The sequence below is a fragment of the Bos mutus genome, chromosome 15 (assembly GCF_027580195.1).
Source record: "Bos mutus isolate GX-2022 chromosome 15, NWIPB_WYAK_1.1, whole genome shotgun sequence".
Lineage (NCBI taxonomy): Eukaryota > Metazoa > Chordata > Mammalia > Artiodactyla > Bovidae > Bos > Bos mutus.
Window position 1 is genome coordinate 74,021,607 of NC_091631.1, and position 27,646 is coordinate 74,049,252.

A 27,646-nucleotide genomic window follows, 5' to 3' on the forward strand; every position below is an offset into this window, starting at 1 on the left:
GAGTCTAACTGGAGAATCTCTGCACTTACCCCACCCCCCTCCATTGTTGTAGGTCAGGAGCATGTGTGCTTGTGTGTACTGTGACGAAGTTGGATGCATCTGGGGTCCTAGAGTAGTTTCTGGAAGATGTGGTTTTGGCATCAGTGCAATAGAAAACCCCAGTCCACAGCTGGATTTTCCTTGGAAAGACACAGAAAACAGTTCTGATGGCAATGATAATAACGATCGTTTGCTAAATACTTTTTATATCCCAGATTTATGTGCTATATGTATATGACCTTGGCCCATGCTCACAAGGCGTTGGAGGGTGGATGCTACTACTACCTGCACTTTGCAGATAAAATCAAATCCAGAGACATGAGATGGCTCATATAAGACACATGCTAACATTGTGGAGGAGCCAGGATTCAATCGTAGGGTGTGTGTTTAGAGGCTGAACTGGCAGCTATGATTGACTCATCAGGACTTATTTTCTAGTCTCCCCTCCAGCACCTGGCTGGCCCAGATGGAGCTGTAGGTCGAGGCCTGCAGCAGCTGGGAGACCTTGGCTGTGTGGATGGAGAAGACAGGAAGAAGGGGCACAGGATGCCTTGTGTACGCCCAAAGGACTCAGACAGGACTCCCAGACAATGTGGCTCTGCAGCAGCTATGCTGGGCAGGGGCCCTTGGGCCTGCTTTTTAAACCATGGTCCTCAGTCCCACTAACTCTGACTCTATGTGCATATCCACTGCTACCACACAAGGGCTCTGAATAGATTCATTCACACATGTTTATATAACAGTTGGGGCTTCCCTGGTTTCTCAGTTGGTAACAAATCCACCTGCAATGCAGGAGACCCTGTTTTGATTCCTGGGTCAGGAAGATCCCCTGGCAAAGGGTTAGGCCACCCACTCCAGGATTCTTGGGCTTCCCCGGTAGCTCAGATGGTAAAGAATCTGCCTGTAACATGGGAGACCTGGGTTTGATCCCTCGGTTGGGAAGATCCCCTGGAGGAGGGCATGGCAACCCACTCCAGTATTCTTGCCTGGAGAATCCCGTGGACAGAGGAGCCTGGTGGGCTACTGTCCATGGGGTCTCAAAGCGTTGGATACAACTGAGCAACTAAGCACAACATATATACAGTTGACTCTTACCAAGGGGGTGGGTTGGGGTGCTGACCTTCTGTGCAACCAAAAATCTGCATGTAATTTATAGTCAGCCCTCTGTATACTCAGTTCCTCTGTATCTTCACTTCCGTGTCGGCAGATTCAACCAACGCTTAATCCTGTCATACTCTAGTATTTATTATTGAGAAAATCCAGTGGGGTGAACTGGGAGACTAGGATCAACATACATACACTCCCATGTATCAAAAGCCTGGTGGGCACCCGCTGTCTGCGCGGGAGCTGAGCTCAGCTCTGTGATGCCCTAGAGGAGTGGGGATGGGGGTGTGGGCTGGGAGGGAGCTCCCAGAGGGAGGGGATACTTGTGTACATACAGCCGATTCATCTCACCGTGCAGCAGAAAGTAACACACCGTGGGAAAACGATTATATCCCAATAAATAAAATGAGGGATAAAGAAGAAAACAGTCCAAGTGTGAGTAGGCCTACAGTTTAAACCTGTGTTGGTCAAGGGTCAACTGTATTCTGTAAAGGCAGGCTGTTCTTGTGCTTAAATGTATATGCCAACATGTACAGCATGTGTTAATGTGTTAATAATATCTCTATTTGAGAGGCTTTGGTAAGTGCTTCAGTTCCCTCCTGAAGTCTTTTAACAGCTTTTAAAACAAGCTGAAGAAACATGGCTTGGGTTAGAACCTATCTAGAGAGCAGATGAATGTTTATGAGGTAGATTCTCACATTCACTCAAGAAGTATTTCCTGACACCTCCTGTGCGCCAGGTGCTGTGCTGGGTTATTAGAGACTTGCCCGGGTCCAGCCCCGGTGGATCCAGGGAATTTGAAGGGGAGACGGCTTCGGCGATCCGGAAACAAGAGATCAATTAAGCGTTAATTAAAGATATAAAAAGTGGTGAAATAAGGATAGCTCAGTGAGAAAATTTAGTGGAGAAAAGAGGCTGAATAATTCAGCCAGAAGGTGAGAGAAAGAACGACACGGGGAAACCAAGTTTCAGTGAACAAGGCCCGCATTTTATTTTCCAAAGTAGTTTTTATACCTTAAGTTATGCATAGAGGATAATGGGGGAAGGGGTAGAGTCAGGCAGCAAGCCAGGCTTTCTTCCTGCAAACTTATCATATGCAAAAGTTTAGGTGATTCGCATCATCTTCTGGCCTGGAGGCCTGTTAACATTTTAAGACCCTTTCTTCAGAAAACTTATTTTTCTCTGTAGGTGATTAGTCAGGCGCCACCCTCCAAAAGCTTTAGATAAAGTTGCATTCCTACAGGGCAAAGGTGTGGTGGGCTATAACAAGAAAAAGAATTAACTTAAGGGTCCAAGGTTACAAACATTAAAGCTACTACTTACACCAGTTATATTAATCAATACACTGCCAGGGACACAGCAGGTAAGGGATATGGAAACTTAGCAGCAAACATTGGCCCAACAAGTGAAAAACCCTTCACCAATACAATTTCTAATCAATCTTTTAACTGCTCAAAGGAATCTGTATTTAGACAGTTTAGAACATCTCATGCCTCTCACAGTTGGGAGGCTCTGAGCAATCACATGTGGCCGGAAAAACCTATTCAGGCAGGCTAGAGGACTTTCAAAGGAGTTTGTAGGTTGAAACACTGTCACACCCAGGAATTAGTAACTGGAGCTGTAAGCTAACTCTTTTTTCAGAGAGAGGTAGTGGGGGACAGCCCCCCGTAAAGTCAGAGGTGTAGGTGAGAGCACAAAGCAGAAAGTAGGCAGACTCTGGTTTTGGGGGTAGATGCTCGAGAATTTCCAGGGGGACTCCTGAGGCTCGACCCCGCCTTTGCGTATGCCAAGCCTCCTTCCTCATGACCTTTGCCACGGGCGGAGCGCCTGCTCCCGGCAGGAGACAAGTTAACAGTGGTTCAGGTGAAGTACTGTGGGAGTCTGGTGGAAAGTGCAGGGTGGGTAGAATCAGGGAAGGCTTCCTGAGGGAGGAAGAATTTGAGCTTGTCCTCAGAGGAAGCAGAATGTGGATGTGCAGAGATGTGGGATCCGGTCCTTGTCCCCATGTTCTAACTTTTTCCATGTGGTTCAAGCTGTTCTCCATGTTAACCCTCCCTGGGTACATGACTTAGTCATGATGTGGCTTTCTGTGCATTAGGTCTTCAGTGAAAAAGCCTTTTCTCCCTAAATGAGAACGCCCTGTGTTCAGTTATTGTGATTCACTGTCTTGTTTATAAGGTTTATCAATGTACTTTCTCCTGAACATAATGAGAAATGATTTAGACAAGACTCCCAAACTCTAGTGAACTCGGTTCTCTAGTGTTTGTGTAAATGTTGTGTTGTATACCTATGGCTGATTCACGTTGAGGTTTGACAGAAAACGACAAAATTCTGTAAAGCAATTATCCTTCAATTAAAAAAATAAATTAAAAAGAAAAAAGTATACACATAAAAAAAAAAAAAAAAGAAACAGGATTTTGGACCTGGATCCCAGATGACAGGTCCAGCCCCAGTACAGAGGTGGAGAAGGCCACGCTTGTTGTCAGGGTCTCTGGCTTCTGCTTTGTGAATCCTTTCTCTGTGCGTGACTGACACTCGCCTCCATGGTGTCTGCGCCTCCCTTCCAGGACACAGAGTTCTCTCAGGCCCTCCCCTCTCTGAAAATCTGCTTCTGGGAAAAGACCAGCTATCAGTCATTTCCACTCTAGTGTGAACTTGGGGACCGTTTGCCTTTTAAGCCAATTTCTTACTAGAAAAAAAAAAATGACATTTTTTAAAATAAAGGTTTTGTTTCCTGTGCGTTTCAGAGCAAGTAAAGGAGACGGTGGAAATTTAGTTTTGGACAGAGACACTGAAAGGCAGCGAAGGGTCATCCTGTCTCCATCCTGCCACCGCCTGTAGACAGCAACCTTGTCTCACCGTCCAATGTGCTGCTCCACTCCAGAGGTAGCAAGTCGTCGTTTTATAGCTGTTTTGCTTTCTAGGCCCAAGAAGAAACTGATTGCATAGATACAGCTTGTTTTCCCTTGAGCTTTAAAGAAAAGAAAAAAGGAGGAGAATGTGTCTGGCTAGCTGGGGTGGCATAGGTAGCCAGGAAAGCTACCTGGAGGTGCTCAGGGAGGCCTGAGTCTTCAAGGCTGAGTAGGAGTTTGCCAGTAGGAAATATGAGCCAGTAAAAGAAAGAGCACACGCCGAGTGCAGTTTACCCAGTGAAGTGGATGGATCTTTGAATAGTTTGTGAACAGGCAAAAATGTTCCCTGCATCATGCATTTTTGAACTGTGATGATCAGCATGGATGTCTCTACCCTCTGACCAAATGAACAGGTGATTGTTGGAATCATTGGTGGTGAAGGTAAAGAGCATCAGACATGAAATCATACTAACACTAACTGGGTTCAATCCGCAGTTCTGCCACTTCCTACTTAGGTAACTTTTAGCAAATCATCTAAGTTCTTCTGGGCCTCAACTTCCACATCTATGTAACTGGGACATTAACTTCTCCCTCACATGGCTTCAGGGAGGTTGGATGAGACAGTGCATTTGAAAGTCGCATGTAAACCCTCCAGCACACTCTTCTCTGCATTGCAAATGTGATTAAGTTATGCTTCTTCTTGTGCTCATTCTGTAAATTGAGTCAGCAATGTTGAAAAGCTGCACGTTTCCAGAAAGAGAAGTGCTTCAAGGTTAAGCCACTGAGTGATGAAGTAATTTCCATCCAGCTTTCTTCAGCATCCAGAGCTCAGGGCAGTCAGGGTGTAACTTACACACCCTTCACATAGAGCATAAGTGGTTAAGTTAAAGATGACACAAACCAGCTGTATTAAACACTGCATGAAGCTGGCAGCCTTTACTATTAAGTGAGCGGAATGTGTGTACTGTCTTCACTCTGTAGGAGTCAGTCTTAGATGTTTATTACATATTGCCTCCCTTAAGCTTCATAATAACCCAAGGAAGAAGGGTCTATTATCCTCATTTTAAAGGTAACTAAACTGAGGTCCAGAAATCTGATTCACACTTTCCTTTCCATTTATCTTTCCTGGTAATCTCCCTTTTGTCCTCCCGGTGAGGAAAGATTCAAATTAAGACAATAATTCTCAGTCTCAGCTCTATATCAGAGTCTGTATTAAAAACACAGATAAGTGGGGGCTTCCCTAGTGCTCCAGCACTTAAGACTCCATGCTTCCACTGCAGAGGGCATGGGTTTGATCCTTCCTGGTCACAAAACTAAAAGACGTTTGTTCCTTGTAAGGAAAACTATAACAAACCCAGCGTAGTAAAAAGCAGAGACACCACTTTGCCGACAAAGGTCCATGTAGTTAAAGCTATGGTTTTTCCAGTAGTCATGTACGGATGTGACACCATAAAGAAGGGTGAGCGCCGAAGAATCAATGCTTTCAAACTGTGGTGTTGGGGAAGACTCTTGAGAGTTCCCTGGACTGCAAGGAGATCAAACCAGTCAATCCTAAAGGAAATCAACCCTGAATATTCATTGGAAGGACTGATGCTGAAGCTGAAATTCCAATACTTTGGCCACCTCATGCGAAGAGCTGACTCATTGGAAAAGACCGTGATGCTGGGAAAGATTGAGGGCAGGAGGAGAAGGGGATGACAGAGGATGAGATGGTTGGATGGCATCACTGACTCCATGGACGTGAGTTTGGGTAAACTCTAGGAGTTGGTGATGGGCAGGGAGGCCTGGCCTGCTGCAATCCAAGAGTCCAACAGAGGTTAGATGGCATCGCTGATTCTATGGACAGGAACTTGGGCAGGCTCCAGTGAGATAGTGAAGGACAGGGAAGCCTGCTATGCTGCAGTCTATGGGGTTGCAAAGTGAACGCAACTGGCAAATGAGGCCACTAAATCCCAGCTGAGCAGCAGAGATGGCCCAGGCACATGAGAGGGTGGTTACAGTTGGCAACCAGTATCCGATCTCTGTCTTGTTTTTAACTTCAAACATTCCCATTTACCTCCCTGACTCTGCCACCACTTCACATCCCCTCCCAACTTCAGAATGTTGAGGATAAGACAAAACGGAGAAAAAAATGATCCAATGATACTCAATAACTGCACAAAACCATTTGACAGAGACCCATGTTGGACTTCCCTGATGGCTCAGATGGTAAAGAATCCACCTGCAGTGCAGGAGACCTGGGTTCGATCCCTGGGTTGGGATGATCCCCTGGAGAAGGGAAAGGCTACCCACTCCAGTATCCTGGCCTGGAGAATCCCAGGGACTGTGTAGTCCATGGGGTCACAAAGAGTCAGACACAACCGAGTGACTTTCCCTTTCGTGAGGACAGACATGGCAGGAGATAGGCGTTTGCTCCAAGTGGCTCCGTTTCTGGACAGTGGAAGCTGCTGACTGAGGTTTCTGGTTTTCGGCCCCACCGTGTGGCATGCGGGGTCTCAGCTCCCAGACCAAGGATCAGCTGTAACCGCGCACTGGGAGCACAGTCTTCACCGCTCCACCACAGGAGGAGTCCCTGCTGACTGAATTTGCCATAATTCTCTTCCCTCCTCAAGGAGCTCGGCTCTGTGATCGGGCGTCTGGGTTTTTGTTTCTCCTGAGCTATGTGATTTCTACATCTTCTCCACTCTTGGGAGTCTGGCCTCACGTCCCATCTTTCTACATCAAGAGACATGACTTCTTACCACAGGGAAGTCACCTCAATTTCTGTGCAAAAAAAAACAACAACCCAAAGCACGTTGATCTCACTCATCCCAGGCTCCTGATAATGGCCCTTCTGCATGTCCATGGATCTCTCTTGTTTCTACCCCAGAGCCAGTTCTCTTTATACCTTCTCTCCCCTCTTCCTGTCCCTGCTTTGACACCTTCACCTCTGCAGACGCTTCCTGATGGAAACCAGATAGAGCAAACCAGCTGCCTTCCCCCATCTCTCCCCGACGCAGACTCTGGGGCCCTGTCCTCCCTTCCCTGCTGGCCCTTAGAACCGTCTCTCTCTTCAGGCCTCCACTCGGTCCTGTTCCCCCCGCCTTGGTTCCGGCATCTCACGTTTAAAGCCGGGCTCTCAGGAGGATGCGCGCCTGCCCGCTGGAGACCCACTCTCCACTCCGGCCACGTGTGAGTTTCCTGCGGCTGCTGCAACAGCCCACCGCCAGCCCACAGCTTAAGACGAGACGTGCGTTCTCTTACAGCTGTGCAGTCTGGAGTCTGACACGGGTCTCCCCGAGCTAAAATCCAGGTGTCAGCACGGCTCTGTCTCCTGCCGGGGGCTCCCGAGGGCACCACGTTCCTCGCTGCTTTCAGCTTCCCAAGGCAGCCTGGACGCGTCGGCTGTGGCCCCATCCTCCGTCTTCAAGCCCTTCACTCCTCTCTAACCCTTCTGTCCTTAACGTCTTTCCTTGACAGCAGCTGGGAGAAGTTCTCTGCAGCAGCAAGTCCCCTACGTACGAACGCGCTCTGTTCCGAGAGTTCATTCCCAATCTCCGTTTTGTTCATAAGTCCGCAAGACTTAGCCTAGATCCCCAACTAACACAATCGGCGATATAGTCCTGTACTGTAATAGGTTTATAACACTTTCACACAAATAGTACATGAAAAACAGCAAACACACATAAAATCTTTGAATCTTTAGTACAGCACCTTGGAAAGGACAGCAGTGCCAGCTGCGTCATGTTGCTGTTAGGCTCACGTCCAGATGCCCTAGGCCTGAAATAAAGATGGCACAGTACTGTATGGTCTTCAGTGCTGTCCAAAACAGTGCAGAGAAGCACAGCCCCTTGTAGAGGATGCATGCGTGTGAAACTGTACACCAGACACGTGAACTAACTTACGTGATTGGACACGTGAACCTATGTTCATTTTATTGAGAGTTTGCAACTTGAAGGTATGGTACGTAGGAGACTTACTGTGATTAGATTGGGCCCACGTGGATAACCCCTGATACTCTCCCCAGCTCGAAGCCTTGAACCTTCGTCACACGTGTAAAACCTTTTTTGCTGTGTAGATTCGCGTATTCACAGAAGTCCAGGGATTCAGGTGTGGACATATCTGGGGCTGTCACCACACTCACCACAAGCAGCAACTCTCAACGGGAAAAGACGGGAGGGCCCGGTGAGTGTGAGGAGGGTGACTGCACAGAGCAGGGTAGCTGAGAACCTGTGGGTCTGCCTGTGGTTTTACAGTTCTTTAGAAGATAATGCCCTACGACCCCAGGATGACCTACACCCACCCTGGTCCCCCTTTTGACTTCCAGGGCCAAGAATATATCATGTGAGTACTTACTAAACACCCATTCTAAATCAGGGGCTATAGCAGTTCCTTTCACAACATCACTTTCATGTGAATCTATTTATATGTGGTTTTAAAGCAATATAGAAATTGAAGATCAGAGAGGTTAAGTGAATTACCCAAGGTCACATAGCTAGCAGGCATGTAATGTAAGTGGATTTGGAAATTCTGTTTTGGTTTTGTAACAGTTTGGTTTCAAACTGTTTCCAATAAAGCTCAATAAAGTCATAGCCTAAGGTCGCCTTTCACCTTAATAGCTTCTTTAGTTTAAATGTACACTAAGGTCTCCAGTGGTCATGTATAGATGTGAGAGTTGGATGGTGAAGAAAGCTGAGCGCCCAAGAATTGGTGCTTTTGAACCGTGGTGTTGGAGAAGACTCTTGAGACTGCAAGGAGATCCAACCAGTCCATCCTAAAGGAGATCAGTCATGGATGTTCACTGGAAGGACTGATGTTGAAGCTGAAACTCCAATACTTTGGCCACCTCATGAGAAGAGCTGACTCATTGGAAAAGACCCTGATGCTGGGAGGGATTGGGGGCAGGAGGAGAGGGGGACGACAGAGGATGAGATGGTTGGATGGCATCACCGACTCGATGGACATGGATTTGAGTAGACTCCGGGAGTTGGTGATGAACAGGGAGGCCTGGCGTGCTGCAGTCCATGGGGTTGCAGAGAGTCAGACATGACTGAGCGACTAAACTGAACTGAACTGAAGGTCCCCATAGGAATATTTTGACCCTTCTTTCCTCTAAATTATGCAAGCCTGGTTGCCTAGCACGTGAGGACAGAACTTCACAGGAAGCCTAAGTGAAGCCAGGGCCCCACAGGCAGCCAGTTTATCTTTTGATTGGGAGGGGAAGTCTGGAGACCCAGGTTTGATCCCTTTCTTCCACTTGCTTGACCTTGGACAGGTTCCTTCATCTCTGTGCTTCTATTTCATGCCTCTGGCCACTTACAGCTGTGAACCTTGAACAAGTCGCTTCATATCCCTATGCCTTAATTTCCTTCCATGTAAAATGGTGGCAATAACACCTACATGGTAGGAATGTTGTGAAGATTAAACATAGATTTGCCTGGAAAGTGCCTGCACATGTCACATAGTAAGAGTTCTCTGACAGCTAAATAGGAAAGTACTTCGCAGGATAGCCATGGGTTCCAAGGAGGTAGCAGACCAAAAGCAGACTATAAACCATAAAGGGCTATTCCAAAGACTTATCTTAAAAGTCATTTACTTAAAAGTAATGCAGGAGCATGTGCTCACTTGTTTAAACAAGCAAACAAACAACATAAAAAACACTCAGAAGTATGAAATGCAGCCCCTCACTCATTCAGCTTCCCTCCTCAGGAGAAGGAAGGGATGTTAACCACTGTTAACCACTGTTAACATCTTGATATGTCTCTATCCAGATATTTTCTTATGTCTTAATGCTAAAGATTAATTATCATTATTAGATATAGAACAAGTTTCCAGGACTATAGTGTGTCCCGAGTGTAAAATACCAAATGCTTCAAGGCTATGTGGTGTAGTGTGTGTGTGTGTTGGTCGCTCAGTCCTGTCTGACTCTTTGGGACCCCATGGGACTGTAGCCCGTCAGGTTCCTCTGTCCATGGAATTCTCCAGGCAAGAATACCAGAGTGGGAAGCTGCTCTCTTACCCAGGCGATCTTCCCAAACCCAGGAATTGAACCTGGGTGTCTCTCATTGCAGGCGGATTCTTTACAGCCTGAACCATCAAGGAAGCCCGTGTAGAGTAGCAAACAAGGCCTAATAAAGTCAGGGAAGACAGACCTGTCACTCTTAGCCAAGCCAGCGGTGGTCATGTGCATATAAAACCACTAGAGGGCACGCAGAGTCCATCTGGGCACTGAGCTGTTTGATCAGGTCCGTGAAAAGTGGAAGTGAAAGTGAAAGTTGCTCAGTCCTCTGACTTTTTGTGACCCCCATGGACTATACAGTCCATTGGATTCTCCAGGCCAGAATACTGGAGTGGGTAGCCTTTCCCTTCTCCGGGGGATCTTCCCCACCCAGGGATTGAACCCAGGTCTCCTGCATTGCAGGCGGATTCTTTACCAGCTGAGCCACAAGGGAAGCCCAAGAATACTGGACTGGGTAGCCTATCCATTCTCCAGGGGATCCTCCTGACCCAGCAACTGAATTGGGGTCTCCTGTATTGCAGGCGGATTCTTTACCAACTGAGCTATCAGGTCAGTAGTCCGAAACAAATGTGAACACAGGTGGCCATTATCTCCTTTAGTGAAGGTTTGAACAAGGCCGGTTGAACAAGGCAGCTGGGGACTCACCAAGGCTTAATACAGTGTAATTTGCTGGAGGTGAGAACAGAGAATGCGAAACCCCACAGACGCCCTAAGCACAGAGTTTTGGCCTCCATTAACAGAGGAACATTTTAATGTGATGTTGTGGGGAGCAGCTTTAGAAGGCCACTATAGGGTCATCTATGGAAAAGGGGACGACAGAGGATGAGATGGCTGGATGGCATCACCGACTCGATGGACATGAGTTTGAGTGAACTCTGGGAGTTGGTGATGGACAGGGAGGCCTGGCGTGCTGCAATTCATGGAGTAGCAGAGAGTCGGACATAACTGAGTGACTGAACTGAACTGAACTGATGGACACACTGGTTGTCACACACGTCACAATTTGCTTTGGACAGTTTGCACAATTTGCTGGTAAAAGGAAAATTTTTAAGTCTGCTAAATAACAGTTGAATATCTGATGACTACTTACCATCAACAGAAATGAGGTTCAGAAGAACCTGCAAGAAAACTGAGATTCCTAAATCCATTCAAAGTTTAATTTTATACATGGTTTATACCAGAGAGGATGGCTTAAATTATTCAGTGATTGTAAGCCCGGAATCCTTTAATGTCTCTTAAAGCAACAAAGGTTTACTTCTTACTCATGCTATGCAACCATCGTGGTTGGACAGAGGGACTCTGCTTGTGGCAGTAACGCTGTTTCCCAGAGGAGCCATAGTTTTGAGTTCTATCAGTTGCTATGTTGGATGGAAAAAGACACTGAAGGGTTTGATGCAGGCAGTTAAATGTTCCATCCTAGAAGAGCCACATGTCACCACCACTTACAGGTCATTGCCTGGAGCTAGTGATGTGGCCCCACCTACTGCAAGTAGGATAGGAAGTATCCATATAATCCTTCCTTGTGGCCAGCAGGTTCAGTTCAGTTCAGTTCTGTTGCTCAGTTGTGTCCGACTCTTTGCCACCCCATAAACTGCAGCACACCAGGCCTCCCAGTCCATCACCAACTCCCGGAGTCCACCCGAACCCGTGTCCATCGAGTCGGTGATGCCATCCAGCCATCTCATCCTCTGTCGTCCCCTTCTCCTCCTGCCCCCAATCCCTCCCAGCATCAGGGTCTTTTCCAATGAGTCAGCTCTTTGCATGAGGTGGCCAAAGTATTGGAGTTTCAGCTTCAGGATCAGTCCTTCCAATGAGCACCCAGGATTGATTTCCTTTAGGATGGACTGGTTGGATCTCCTTGCAGTCCATGGGACTCTCCAGAGTCTTTTCCAACACCACAGTTCAAAAGCATCAATTCTTCAGCTTTCTTGACAGTCCAACTCTCACATCCATACATGACCATTGGAAAAACCACAGCTTTGACTAGAAAGGACCTTTGTTGACAAAATAATGTCTCTGCTTTTTAATATGCTGTCTGGGTTGGTCATAACTTTCCTTCTAAGGAGTAAGTGTCTTTTAATTTCATGGCTGCAGTCACCATCTGCAGTGATTTTGGAGCCCAGAAAAATAAAGTCTGTCACTGTTTCCACTGTTTCCCCATCTATTTGCCATGAAGTGATGGGACCAGATGCCATGATCTTAGTGTTCTGAATGTTGAGCTTTAAGCCAACTTTTTCACTCTCCTCTTTTACTTTCATCAAGAGGCTTTTTAGTTCCTCTTCACTTTCTGCCATAAGGATGGTATCATCTGCATATCTGAGGTTATTGATATTTCTCCCAGCAATCTTTATTCCAGCTTGTGCTTCCTCCTGCCCAGTGTTTCTCATGATTTACTTTGCATATAAATTAAATAAGTAGGGTGACAATATACAGCCTTGACGTACTCCTTTTCCTATTTGGAACCAGTCTGTTGTTCCATGTCCAGTTCTAACTGTTGCTTCCTGACCTGCAAACAGGTTTTTCAAGAGGCAGGTCAGGTGGTCTGGTATTCCCATCTCTTTCAGAATTTTCCACAGTTTGTTGTGAACCACACAGTTAAAGGATTTGGCATAGTCAAGAAAGCAGAAATAGATGTTTTTCTGAAATTCTCTTGCTTTTTCCATGATCCAACAGATGTTGGCAATTTGATCTCTGGTTCCTCTGCCTTTTCTAAAACCAGCTTGAACATCTGGAAGTTCACGGTTCACGTATTGCTGAAGCCAGGTTTGGAGAATTTTGAGCATTACTTTACTAGCGTGTGAGATGAGTGCAATTGTGCAGTAGTTTGAGCATTCTTTGGCATTGCCTTTCTTTGGGATTGGAATGAAAACTTACCTTTTCGTTGGCCAAAAGTGTGTCTGGGTTTTTTGTAACATCTTACAAAAACCAGAATGAACTTTTTGGCCAAGCCAATACATGGTAAAGAGCATTAATCATGAACGCTGAATGGGAGAGAGAACCCACCTTTATCTTCTCCATATAGTATACCAGTTTTCTCCAAGCATTATTTACTACTCTTTGTTTTCCTTCTAAATTGTGATGCCTCCTCTATCATATCAAGGATATGTTTCTTGACTCATATCTGGCTCCATAAGCTGTTATCTCTCCTCCTATGTTAGTTTTATAATGGTTTTGTGAGATATCTTAATGTCTGGTGCAACTCTATCTTTATGCTTTGTTAAAATCTGTAGCTCTTTGTTTGTATTTATTCCTTCACAAAAGCTTCAAAATCAGTTTTTGTTTTCCAAATAATACGGTTTGGATTTCATTGAAGTTTCATTGTATTTATAAGTTAATTTTGGGAAAAGGATTATCTTTAGAGTATCAGGTCATTCATTCATGAATATGGTGTTTGGGCTTCTTGTGTATCTCTAACAACTCTTAAAATTTTATTTAAACATTTAAGGTCTGTTTTCGCTAGATTATTTCCTATATAGATTGTAGATTTTATTGTAACCATTAGTCTTTTACTTTCTACATTTTACCTAGTTTTTTTATTGTGAGTATATAGGAATATAAATAATTTTGATATGTTTATGTTATATTTGAAAATGTTGAAATTTCTGCCTAAAGAGTTTTGGTCCTTTGGACTTTTCTATGCAAATGATCTAATTATCTGAAAATAATGGTAATTTGGACTCTTCCCTTTTAATCTTTATATCCATCATTGTTTTTCCTGTCTTAATTTTTGGACAGAGTCCCAGGACAAATATCAGCGATAGTAGGCATCCTTCTGTTACTCCCAGAATTAGTAGGAAAGTGACCACACTGTCCCCACACATGCTGTGTGGTGAGAGCAGAATAAAGCCGGTTTGCTTTCTTGTCATGTGTGTGTTCACGGAGTAGCACTTTTATTTTCCTCCGAGAGCTCTTCTTTTGCATTCACAGGTTGGCTGTTTGGTACAAAAGGCCTACCTTGTGATCTAAGTCAGCTCTTGATGTACTTTCCTCACTAAGCTGAATCATTTCTAGCTTTTTATTTGAAGTGAGGGCCTTGCATGTTGAACACTTAGGGGCCGTTGAGGATTAACTGTCCTAGTTTCAATATTGTTGTTCTCAGGAAATAGGCCTGTGTAGAGGGGGAGGTGGGGAACAGCTGGTTATTGGAGCAGTCAGAACACACACAGCATTTATCAATGAAACTTGCCATCTTATTCAGGTATGGTTCATGGTATCCCCAAACAATTATAATAGTAACATCAAAGATCACAGACCACTGTAATACATATAACAATACTTCAAAAGTTTGAAATAGTTTGAGAGTTACCAAAATGTTACATAGCAGCACAAAGTAAGCAAATTCTGTTGGAAAATAGACTTGTTTGATTCAGGATTTTAATGAATCTTTACTTTGTGGAAAACAAAAACCACAGGATCTGCAAAGTGCAATAAAACGAGGTGTGCCAGTAGTAGCAGTGGGTCATTCACTTTCAGTTTTATATAATATTCTATTGTATGACTCAGACTCGGAGAAGGCAATGGCACCCCACTCCAGTACTCTTGCAAGACTGGAAAATCCCATGGATGGAGGAGCCTGTGGGCCGCAGTCCATGGGCTCGCTAAGAGTCGGACAAGACTCAGCGACTTCGCTTTCACTTTTCACTTTCCTGCATTGGAGAAGGAAATGGCAACCCACTCCAGTGTTCTTGCCTGGAGAATCTCAGGGACGGGGGAGCCTCGTGGGCTGCCGTCTATTGGGTCGCACAGAGTCGGACATGACTGAAGCGACTTAGCAGCAGCAGCAGCAGCAGCGTGACTCAGACTTGGGCTATCATGAATAAAAATTCTATGGACATTCTTGAAAGAGCTTTTTGCATATTATGTGTTCATTGAGCTTGGGAAAATATTTGCAAAAGATCATAGGTTCAATAAATTAATTTTGTGAGCAATTTCTATGTTGTATGAGAGTTGTAGATATTTTGGCTTTTCATCAACATTTGGTGATGTCAGTCTTACTAATATTAGTTATTTTAGTGGCTTTATCCTGGAGGAGGGCGTGGCAACCCACTCCAGTATTCTTGCCTTGGAGAATCCCATGGACAGAGCAGCCTACAGGCTAGAGAACAGGTTACAGTCAGCTACCCACTCCAGTATTCTTGGGCTTCCCTGGTGGCTCAGACAGTAAAGAATCTGCCTGCAATGTGGGAGACCTGGTTTTGATCCCTGGGTTGGGAAGATCCTCTAGAGAAGGGAATGGCTTCCCACTCCAGTATTCTGGCCTGAAAAATTCCATGGACAGAGGAGCCTGGCAGGCTATAGTCCATGGGGTCGCAAAGGGTCAGGCATGACTGAGCGACTTTCACTTAGTGGCTTTATATAGCACCTTATGAGAATTTTTTTCTTGATAACTGATGGTAAGTACATTTTTCATGTGTTTATTGATCATTCATATGTCTTTCTTTGCAAAAAAAATCTAAGACCTCTGTATATTTTTAAGTGGATTATTTGTCATTTTATTAACAGTTGGTAGGGCCCTTTTAACATATTCTAGATGAAAGTCCTTTGTCATACATATGCATTCCAAGTACATATTCCTCCTGTGATTTCATGTTTCCATGAACTGTAGCTTCCCGGCCTCTTCAGATGAGTTAAACCTGGGTCCTGGCTCATTCTCTTCGCCAGTTTAGGGACTGGGACGGAATGCAAGCAGCTCAGAACATGGTGTTTGTGATAAAAGTCTGTACCCAGCGGCTCTTGTTTCTCATTCTCATCAGTGGATCCTCCCATGACGGACCACTCAGAAATTTTTCTCAGCTTCTAACAATTTCTGGGGTTGCTGCCGTGTCTAATTTTCTAGTATCTTGGCAGGAAGGACAGAGAGAGGAGTCCTTTCATAGTTGGTCAAACTGACTACACACTTTGTTATTGACTTCCAAGTTTTGCTGGCATCCAGCATCAATTCTGCATACATTTATTAAAATGTTTTATTGAGCACCTACTTGGTTCTTGGGCTTCCTGGTCGCTTAGCAGTAAAGAATCTTCCTGTAATGCAGGAGACGAGGAGATGTAGGTTCAAGCCCTGTGTTAGAAAGATCCCTTGGAGGAGGGCATGGCAACCCACTCCAGTATTCTTGCCTGGAGAATTCCGTGGAAGAGGAGCCTGGCAGTCTGTAGTCCATGGGGTTGAAAAGAGTTAGACATGACTGAAGTGACTGGGCATGCAGGTGCAGAGACATAATATTTGAGAATGTAGTTACTATGAGAAATGTAATTACTAAACTATCATAGAATATTGGTAAAGAGTTTTGCTCTGTGAAAACCTAAAGATAAACTATGACCTTGACGTGCTCAGCACTCAATTAAAATTCAGTTGTATAAGTTCACAAAGCAGTGTGATCTAGTCAACATGGAATATGTCCAGACTGAGGTTAAACAAGGTTGTGTTTATGTGTCTGTGCTCTTGCCTGGAGGATCCCATGGATGGAGGAGCCTGGAAGGCTGCAGTCCATGGGGTCGCTGAGGGTCGGACACAACTGAGCGACTTCACTTTCACTTTTCACTTTCATGCATTGAAGAAGGAAATGGCAACCCACTCCAGTGTTCTTGCCTGGAGAGTCCCAGGGACGGGGGAGCCTTGTGGGCTGCCGTCTATGGGGTCACACAGAGTCAGACACGACTGAAGCGACTTAGCAGCAGCAGCAGCAGCCGCCTCGTTATTACCTAGAGATTAAAATAAAATACTGAAATATCTGGTTTCTCAGAAAACTCACCTTCCTTGGGTGAGTTAGAAATAGTTTTTCCATCTCCTTTGTGAGAATCAATCAATCAACTGAGACATCAATCAGTTACTTCTGCAGTTGAACCAGCTGTTAGTATTCAGGAGGACAGAAACTTGCTTGGTTTTAGGATCAGGTTTGTACTTCTCTTTTCCATAAAAGAAGTAGAAAAATCTTGGAACTAAAATGAAAGATAATGATCATATTAGATGAATAATGATGTTCCACATGAACTCTTAAAAAAATACAAGTTTTCATGAATGCAATTTACTTTCATATCTAAGTAATAGCACATATGCTATTTCTACAGTAAAAAATGGAGAAAACAGTATGAACGTTTTTGCCAATCCCAGGGATATGAGTTATCTTGAGTTATCTCTTTGGGATAATCTGTATCCATGAACTGATAAAAAATAGATTAAAAATATCAGAATGTGTGATTAATATAATAACAAATAACACTTAGCCTTCACAAAGAACTTTCCAGGTGCCAATCACTGTTCTAAGTGCTTTGAACACTTGATTCATTTCATCTTCACAACAAATCTGAGAGGTAGGTGCTACCTTTATGTCCACTGTGCTGAAATCCAATGGCTGCTTAAAACAACTGTGGGTGGGTTCATCACTGGTATAAAATAATAGGGAATTTTAACTGGAAAGTGTCCTGGTTTAACAGGATTATAGGAGACTGAGACAGCCTAGACCATACCTAAAGAGGCATCAGTTCTAAAAAAATCTGATTCAAATTTTATCTCAGGCTCCAACCCTTTAAAAAATTTCTGGAACTCAATCCTGCAAGTCCATTGCCTTCAAGGACAGGTGTGGTGTGATGACAACAGGCAGGGGACTAAATGACACTCAGCTTGGCTGCGTCCATTCACAGAAGAGGATGGAGATTTATCCCAGTTTTAGAGTAATTTTATTTATTTTTTAAATTTTAATTGGAGGCTAATTACTTTACAATATTGTGGTGGTTTATTTTAAAAGGCAACTTTCTTTCCACTAAGGAGGGATTTGATGTGCTAAGATCTCCAAGGGTCTCTCTTTACCTCCCATACTTATGTCAACAAAAAAGTGCATCTTTCCAATTTCCTCCTCATGGACAGCAGCATTGATTTACCTCACCCTTCCAGAGAAGCCAAAGGAGCTGTAGATGTCCTTAGGGTAACTGGGCAGCATCTGATCTCCCTTAAAGAGTCGGAATTTACTGCCTGTCAGTTAAAAATTTGGCTATGAAAGCAATTTGCCTGGGATTCTGGAGGACAGATTCAGCTCAATGGTAAAGAATCCGCCTGCAAATGCAAGAGATATGGGTTCAATCCCTGGGTTGGGAAGATCCCCTGGGGTAGGAAATAACAACCCACTCCAGTATTCTTGCTTGGGAAATTACATGACGGAGGATCCTGGTGGGCTGTCGTCCATGGGGTTGCAAAGAGTTGTTGGACACAACTGAGCATGCACGCCAGAAGCCAGTAGCCAGGGTTTCCCCCAGATGTTCACTTCATGAGAAATCAATGGAGGGCTTTATCCAAAGTGAGGTGCACTTGAGTGGAGCATTCATCCCTAGTGTGACTGGCTTACTTCTCCAGCTGCACAGGCAGTGTGGGTCGGCACAAGTGGTCTTGCAGATGTGGGCAGGTAATGTACACTTCTGCATCTGATTGGAAGGCAGCTCAGCTCTTGACTCAGCTGGGTCCAGGCGAAAAACTCAGTATTTGTTCATTTAGTTACCCCAGAATAGTAATTTATGTTAAATCATGGAGGCAGAGTATCCCTGCTCAAATACACATTACCACCTCACAAAAACTTCATCTATATAAATCCTTATTTTCAAGATATATACTTTAAATTTATATTTTCCAAGATTCTTTCCTTAAACTAATTAAATCATTCATGTCAAAGTGTCTTTATATTTTGTACATGTAAAAGCCAAATTCCTGAATGTTTTTGAAGAGCTTGACATTATCGTAATGAACACAGAGTTGGTCATTAGAATGACTGGATATGGCAAAATCCAAACATTTTGTCCATCATTTCATGTAGACCACATGTAGATCTATCATGTGGGCAGTGGGTGGGGGACTCACTCTACACCTCCCTTAAGATGGTGATGCATATTTACGGACTCACTCAGAACACCAAAGAACAAGTATTTGTGTTCCATTTCTTATCAATGTGACATCTATATCTATATAGAGAAATCTGCATACATATCTATAGATATGTATACGGACCCAGACCAAATTTCCATATATATTTATATATGTGTGTGTGTGTATGTGTGTGTGTGTGTATACGTATATGTATATATACCACTTCCTCTAAGTGTGGCCTGAATTGATATATTAATAAATTTAGTAGTATTTAGATATTCCTATAGATATGGAAACTTGACATAGGTTGGTAGATAAATATAGAATTAGAGATATTGATACATATAATCTAGGTAGATCAGATCAGATCAGTTGCTCAGTCGTGTCCAACTCTTTGTGACCCCACGAATCGCAGCACGTCAGGCCTCCCTGTCCATCAGCAACTCCCGGAGTTCACTCAGACTCTCGTCCATCAAGTCAGTGATGCCATCCAGCCATCTCATCCTCTGTCGTCCCCTTCTCCTCCTGCCCCCAATCCCTCCCAGCATCAGAGTCTTTTCCAATGAGTCAACTCTTCGCATGAGGTGGCCAAAGTACTGGAGTTTCAGCTTTAGCATCATTCCTTCCAAAGAAATCCCAGGGCTGATCTCCTTCAGAATGGACTGGTTGGATCTCCTTGCAGTCCAAGGGACTCTCAAGAGTCTTCTCCAACACCACAGTTCAAAAGCATCAATTCTTCGGTGCTCAGCCTTCTTCACAGTCCAACTCTCACATCCATACATGACCACAGGAAAAACCATAGCCTTGACTAGACGAACCTTTGTTGGCAAAGTAATGTTTCTGCTTTTGAATATGCTATCTAGGTTGGTCATAACCTTCCTTCCAAGGAGTAAGCGTCTTTTAATTTCATGGCTGCAGTCACCATCTGCAGTGATTTTGGAGCCCAGAAAAATAAAGTCTGACACTGTTTCCACTGTTTCCCCATCTATTTCCCATGAAGTGGTGGGACCGGATGCCATGATCTTCGTTTTCTGAATGTTGAGCTTTAAGCCAACTTTTTCACTCTCCACTTTCACTTTCATCAAGAGGGCTTTTTGAGTTCCTCTTCACTTTCTGCCATAAGGGTGGTGTCATCTGCATATCTGAGGTTATTGATATTTCTCCCAGCAATCTTGATTCCAGCTTGTGTTTCTTCCAGCCCAGCGTTTCTCATGATGTACTCTGCATATAAGTTAAATAAGCAGGGTGACAATATACAGCCTTGACGTACTCCTTTTCCTGTTTGGAACCAGTCTGTTGTTCCATGTCCAGTTCTAACTGCTGCTTCCTGACCTGCATACAGATTTCTCAAGAGGCAGATCAGGTGGTCTGGTATTCCCATCTCTTTCAGAATTTTCCACAGTTTATTGTGATCCACACAGTCAAAGGCTTTGGCATAGTCAATAAAGCAAAAGTAGATGTTTTTCTAGTACTCTCTTGCTTTTTCTATAATCCAGCGGATGTTGGCAATTTGATCTCTGGTTCCTCTGCCTTTTCTAAAACCAGCTTGAACATCAGGAAGTTCACGGTTCACATATTGCTGAAGCCTGGCTTGGAGAATTTTGAGCATTACTTTACTAGCGTGTGAGATGAGTGCAATTGTGCGGTAGTTTGAGCATTCTTTGGCATTGCCTTTCTTTGGGATTGGAATGAAAACTGACCTTTTCCAGTCCTGTGGCCACTGCTGAGTTTTCCAAATTTGCTGGCATATTGAGTGCAACACTTTCACAGCATCATGTTTCAGGATTTGGAATAGTTGAATTAGGTATGTGTTCTATTAATGTTTTTTGTAAATGTGTCCTGAGTTGGTTTCACTCTCTCTCACTTTCTTTTCCTCTCTCATTCTCTCTATATTTTTATTGTTTGTTTTTTTTACACAAATAGATAAAAATACCTAAATACATATACTTACCCAAGACAAGTCTCCACACTTATATATAAAGATATATATTGACTCAGGCCACATTTACAAGAAATGGAATACATATACATATAATAAATTATAAATATATATATAAATTTTGTCTGAGTCAGTATCTATATCTATGTCTGTACGTCTATATATTGATTTAGAGATCTTTATTTATCTATACATATAAATATATAGATACTGACCCAGCCAGGTTTTCATTTTATATATTATTAACATAATCAATATTTATATTGATATATTTGTATATACTGACCCAGACCAAGTTTACTTATGTATTACATATACAATATATGTAATTGAATACATCCAATAATGTGGAATGTGTTTAAAATACATTTGCAGTTTGCACTGAGAGCAAAGCTTCCTCATTCTAGTATCACAATCAGTCGGTAAGAAAAGTTACGATTGCAGTCATGTAATATGTAACTAAAACTTTTGAGAAACAGACTCCGTGAATTTTAATCACCATCATGGAGTCACAGACTTGGTAAGTGAAACTCTTAGCTTTCAAGAGAAATTCACAGCTTAAAAAGTATCCAGTACCCCCTTAATTTTCAACTAAAAAACTAATGAAAAATCTAACTCACAAAAATATTGACAAAAAACTCAGAAGCTTTACCTTTAAAAAATAAGATGTATCTCTTTTAACAACTTTGTAAGCAATCTCAACTCCATTTAATAGTACTGTCTAGAAGTCAGGAATAAATTTTAGGTCAACTATTTTGTGGAAGACATCTATCTGTGTGTATGTTAAAAGAAAATAACAAGTCAGATTGTATCTAACTTCCCTCAATCTGTTCTTATCTCTGAAACACAAGCCTAATATTCACAAAAGTAACCACTTCCAGCATAAATCCTTTACCTGCCTTACACCCTGTCTACAAAAGTCCTACGTGGAAGTGGATGAGAAATCCAGGGCAGGTTGACCCCAGGAGGCTGCTGCTGCTGCTACTGCTAAGTCGCTTCAGTCGTGTCCAACTCTGTGCGACCCTGTAGACGGCAGCCCACGAGGCTCTCCGTCCCTGGGATTCTCCAGGCAAGAACACAGGAGTGGGTTGCCATTGCCTTCTCCAATGCATGAAAGTGAAAAGTGAAAGTGAAGTCGCTGAGTCTTGTCCGACTCTTAGTGACCCCATGGACTGTGGCCCACCAGGCTCCTCCATCCATGGGATTTTCCAGGCAAGAGTACTGGAGTGGGGTGCCATTGCCTTCTCTACCCCAGGAGGCTAGAGATGTCTAAAGCTAGTAAGAGGCAACAGCTGCTCAGACTAAATTCTTCTTTATTATGATCTTTAAGCTGGGAGTTTGGTTGTGTTCATTTCACAGTTGTGGATACTGGAGTAAAAGCACAGCAGAGACTTCCATGTGGGCTGACACACGTGTTCCCAAAACTAGAGAAACAGAATGGAAGCCCCATAGCCAGCTAGCCTTGGGAAATGAAAAAGGATCCCACAAAGGCTGATGTGTGGAAAGCACCCTCCTTGTCAGTCTCTGGAGCAGACCCTCCTGATGCCCAAATCCCTGGGCCCACCACCAGATGTGCAGCTTTGACAGGTGGTCCCCATCATCCCCCTCAGCCTCAAGCTTTCCCCAGCCCAGGAGCAGGCTGGGCCAGTGTGGTGCCCGCCAAGTCACTGTCTAGTGACGGCTTCAGGACCTCCTCAAACAACCCACCGAGGGGAAATGTTGGTGGGAGGTACCTCAGCTCCCCTGCCCTTTGGTGGGACAGCTCTGGAGGGCGCTCTGTGAGGACTTCAAGGGTCTGCAGTGGGACTGGGCCTCTGTTGGCCAGAGCTGTAACCGCTCACTGGCACACCCCTGTTGTCTCTGCTCACTTATCTCAGTTCCTTACTCCTCGGCCATGCCTCGTGGGATTGCCTCCAGACCAACTATGTGCTTCCTAATTCTCATGTCAGTCCCTGCTTCAACCTCCTCCCAAGGGGCTAAGGACCTTGTGCAAATCAGTGACCTGTCCAAGTTTTGGTTCCCTCAAGGTCACTGCTGCTGCAGCTAAGTCGCTTCAGTCGTGTCCGACTATGTGCAACCCCAGAGTCGGCAGCCCACCAGGCTCCCCCATCCCTGGGATTCTCCAGGCAAGAATACTGGAGTGGGTTGCCATTTCCTTCTCCAATGCATGAAAGTGAAAGTGAAGTCGCTCAGTCACGTCCAACTCTCAGCGACCCATGGACTGCAGCCTACCAGGCTCCTCCACCCATGGATTGTCCAGGCAAGAGTACTGGAGTGGGGTGCCATTGCCTTCTCTGCTCAAGGTCACAGGGAATGCCAAATTTCATTACCCTAGTCCAACCCCATCTGAACTCTTCCTGCCAAACAGAACTTTTTTTCACAACGGAGGTGTTTTGACATTCTGGCAGCTTTCCATTAAAACAGAAGAAGAGGAAAGTGAAGAAAAAGAAGCATCAGCAGCAGAGGAGGAGGAAGAGGAAGAGAAAAAGACAGGGGGAGGAGGAGAAAAAACAGTAAGAGGAGGAGGAAGGGGAGGAAAGGAAAAAATCTCTTTCTCATCAATGATCCTCGCATGTCTGTACAGATACTTACAAACAAAAGTAATTTAGATTTATAACTAAGCCTCCTGATGACCTGCATTTATCTCATGTAGATACTAACATAAGATAATGCAAAACATCAAACATTCTATAGGCTTAAAGAGAGCTGTTGACTTCTTTCAAAATCCCTGATAGTTCTCATTTGGAGGGGGAGGATCACACTGTCTATGCTCTTATCCCTCAGTGAGTCAGTTTTGATGAGAAGAGGAAGCCAGGTGTGAGGTCATTCTATTCTGAATCCACACACAGTAGACTGAGTTCTAGGACTGTAAGGCTTTGGGGAGGAAAGTAGCAAGTTCCTCAGAAGGCAGGGTGGGAGTTGGGCCTGAGGGGTGGGGTTGGGGGCTGGTCTTCAAACGCTGTTTTCTTTCCTCCTCACGGCTTCCGGGGCATAGTGAGGATCTGTCGGATGGCAGGTAGGGAGTGAGGCATTGTGCGGATGGGAGGACTACATGGACAGAAAGGGAGGCCTTCCCTGTCTGGACTCTGGGCTGCTCAACGCTCAGCAGAGTGTAGAGAGCTGATTCCAGCCAGCCAGTCAGAGAGCAATTTGTCCTCAACCCCACCATCACATTTGCCATTGCAGAGTGTGCTAGGGAAAGGAGCTTCAGTCTGGAGTTGGCAGACCAGCTTTTGCTCCGTCGTGGACCACGTGCAGCCTTTGGAAAGTCATATTCCTTCTCTCTGCCAAGCTCTACATATATCTGTGTCACGGAGGGTGGTGGGAGTAGGACTTAGGAGAGCTTTTATTTTATGGATTTTTATTATTATGTATGAATATAATACTGAAGAATAAGAAAAGAAAAAAAATACGCACACATGTATAATCATTATAAACATACGTCAGGATTAATTATAACTTGTACCTGTCTTTGAAGAAGAGCAATTCCCCATGAATTTTGGTAACAGCATCAAATGTTATCCTGTTATCACACTCACACACAGAAAGGGAGGCCTTCCCTGTCTGGACTCTGGGCTGTTCAACACTCAGCAGAGTGTAGAGAGCTGATTCCAGCCAGACAGTCAGAGACAGCCCAATTATCACAGGGCTGTGGGATTTGTGGCACTGGGACCAGCTGTGGTTTATTAGATGGCCCTTAAAAAATAAACAAAGATCCTGAAGTTAATGAAGTTTTACATACTACATTGACCCAAAATATATATATGATGAAGAGTCTTTCAAGGACCAGGTCATTGCCACTATTTTTGAAGCACACATATAGCTCAGAAGCATGTGTCTGGTTCACCCAGCTTCACTTACCATAGATGGCCTGGATGCCACTGATGTCATCCTGAGACAGATAAACTTCACCAGTGTAGATGTAGTTGGGGTACATCAAAGCCCCGATGTTAGTAGAATGAGAAAGTCCAAAGGAATGGCCCAATTCATGTGCCAAAACCCAGTACAAGTTGTAATCTAAAGGGCAACAGAATCAGTCAGTCTTTAGCAGATGGCAGTACAGTATTCAGGCCTCAAAGAGCAAATGTATCTCCAAACCGCACAAGAATTCCACTGTGGTTTTGTTTATGACATGGTCTGAGATGTGTGTGTGTGTATAATCATAAGAGAAGAATTAATTGGTTTGGTTTATGACATGGTCTGAGATGTGTGTGTGTGTATAATCATAAGAGAAGAATTAATTAACACTAAAAAGCCTTCAAGTCTAAATTTTTATAATTGAACTGATAAAATGTAAGGGAAAAAATTAGCTGACATGCAAAATTTTAATATTGATTAGTAAGTCCAGCTATAAATAAATTGGAAAAAAGATTACATAGAGAAACAACAGCATTCTATTAATGCTTATTACTCTGATCTAATATAAATTCTAAATAAACTAATACAGATTCAAAATAAAAATTTGGATAACCATGTACCAAAACACATATTCTCCAAAGCAACCCCACCAAAAGTTACCATTATTTAATTTTGGTACATATTTGTACACATACAAAATATCATTTGTAATCTTAGAGTATTTTAAAATTTCAAAAATATATTTTACCCTTAAGATGCAGCCATTAGTAGAAACAATATCCTTGGACATTATCACTAACTGTAACTATAGTGTTGCAATATCTTTCTGAACCACCATTAAAAAGCATATCTTTATTAAAGCATTTAACTATCATCATAATATTGGTTTATTCTTTTATACAAAACAGAACATATTGCACTAAGCCAAGAAAAGGGAAAATAAAAATAGAAAGGGAGAATTCCTTGACTCACTATTCAAAACTTTGGTCCATATTTCTTCTTCATCAAGATGAACATCTCTCCAATACCTATTCCTGGTTGGAACGCATGAGCGAATATGCCCCCAGGTCCATCAAAGGGAGAGTTGTCACAATGATCTGTGAGGGACAAAGGGCAGCAAAGATAAATCTCCTTTTCTATTTAGACTTCCCTACCAGAGACGAGAGAGTAGGGACAAGGAGCCAAAAAGCATTGTTCACCTGTGAGGGGTCCCTTCTTCAGCCCGTAAAATCAGCACCCTCAAATAAGGGGAAAATCTGACCGGAAGCTCAGTGTGTCTGAAAGAAGTGTGAGGCGAGGTTCAGAATGGTTTGGGGAGAAAAGAGCTCACCTCCCCAGACAAAGGATATCATTATGTCCACTTGCCCCTCAGAGACCTTGGTGAAGGACAGGGGTGAGGCACTGCTCCAGAGCTGAAAGGCCTTCTCAACAGCCTGCTCTATGTCTGCTCTCGACAGGTCTGGGGTGTAATTTTCAACCCTTCACAGACATGTCAGAGCTCATTTCTCACGGCTCTGGTGGGAAACAGTGTCCCCACTCTGGGGCTCCGTCTAATTACCTGTAGGTCAGGTGTGTGCTCTGCCAAGGAGGGTTCCCTGGAGTGAGTCCATACTGGGGTGAAACATCAGGCACTCCACACCTAGACTGCCTCATAATATCCAGGGTATCAGCATCTATCTTTCCCGTCACCTTTAGCCCAAAGAATTCCTGCATTTGCTTTAATTTTTCAATCATTGTACTGTGGTTTCTCTGCCTTTCGAATCAGCTGGTTCCAACCCCTAAGCCATAATAGTTTTGTAGGTATTTCTGATAAATAAAAAAAATTCAAACAGAAGATATGAAATCTTTCTTATTTCTCTGAAAATTCCCAGCATTTCACTGTAGTGACAGAATAGTTCTTTTACCTTAAAGGTTTAGTGTCAAGAGGGGAAAAAAAAATCTGCTTCTGCAATGAATTTCTGTCTGAATTTCATAGCCCTTTTTATGCTTACTGTTGATACAGAAATGTCAGTGCAGTGGTAGAAACTATGCTATTGCTAGGTCTACAGAATTTCAATTAGAAGTCAGAATTACAATTAGAGCAACCAGTCTGCATGCTTCTCTTTGGCTTTCTCTTTCTCTATATTCCAAAAATGTCTACAGAGAGATTTTGTTGTTGTTCAGTCACTAACTCATATCTGCCTCTTTGCACACCAGGTTTCCCTTGTCCTTCAGTATCTCCAGAGTTTGCTCAAACTCATGTCCACTGAGTCGGTGATGCCATCCAACCATCTCATCCTCTGTTGCCCCCTTCTGCTCCTGCCCTCAATCTAAGTAGATTTTTATTTTTGTATGAGGGGATCTGTTTCTGACAAAATGGTTATCCCAGAATAAATCCCAGACTTCCATGAACTCCTATCCCTTGACCTTGGAAAAATGAGAAGGTAGGGCTCTTGAATTTCTGGCACGTGAAATTAAGCATTTACCTGGACCATCTCCGTGTTTTGCTCTTGTGTTTCTGAAGTGGCTGGAAACCCATGAGACCCCAGGCTCCTGAGCAGCAGCAGCAGCAGGGGAAGGCGGGGAATGCTGGCCTCTCCTTTTCTTCTGAGCTGAAGGAAACCAGGGGCTCCCTGCCTCTGCTGTCCTGTGGTTTCAGCCTGCAGGCTCTGCTTTTTTGTAGGGTCCTTACTACTACTACTACTACTACTACTACTACTAAGTCATTTCAGTCGTGTCCAACCCTGTGCGACCCCATAGATGGCAGCCCACCAGGCTCTCCCATCCCTGGGATTCTCCAGGCAAGAATACTGGAGTGGGTTGCCATTTCCTTCTCCTTGCACCCCCACAAAACTAAAAGCTATCTGACCCCGATCAGACAACATCCTTCTTATTTGCAATGTGTGGTCTCAACATTAAAAAGTTGTGACATAATACAGATTAATCTTTTCTTTCTGTTTGTTTACACAATCTCAAGATTATGATCACACAGGAGAACAAAGAGATACACTCTACCTCACACATAACAT

At 43.8% G+C, this 27,646-nt stretch overlaps 1 protein-coding gene across 1 annotated transcript; it reads right to left on the bottom strand.

The window, feature by feature from the left end:
- Positions 1 to 459: 459 nt before the first annotated feature.
- Positions 460 to 27,646, bottom strand: LOC102264402 (interstitial collagenase). The gene is given in 8 exon segments (XM_014479354.2): positions 460 to 548; positions 24,642 to 24,797; positions 25,611 to 25,658; positions 25,661 to 25,735; positions 25,969 to 26,117; positions 26,197 to 26,444; positions 27,104 to 27,229; positions 27,638 to 27,646. Coding segments are annotated over 8 exon segments (900 nt in total).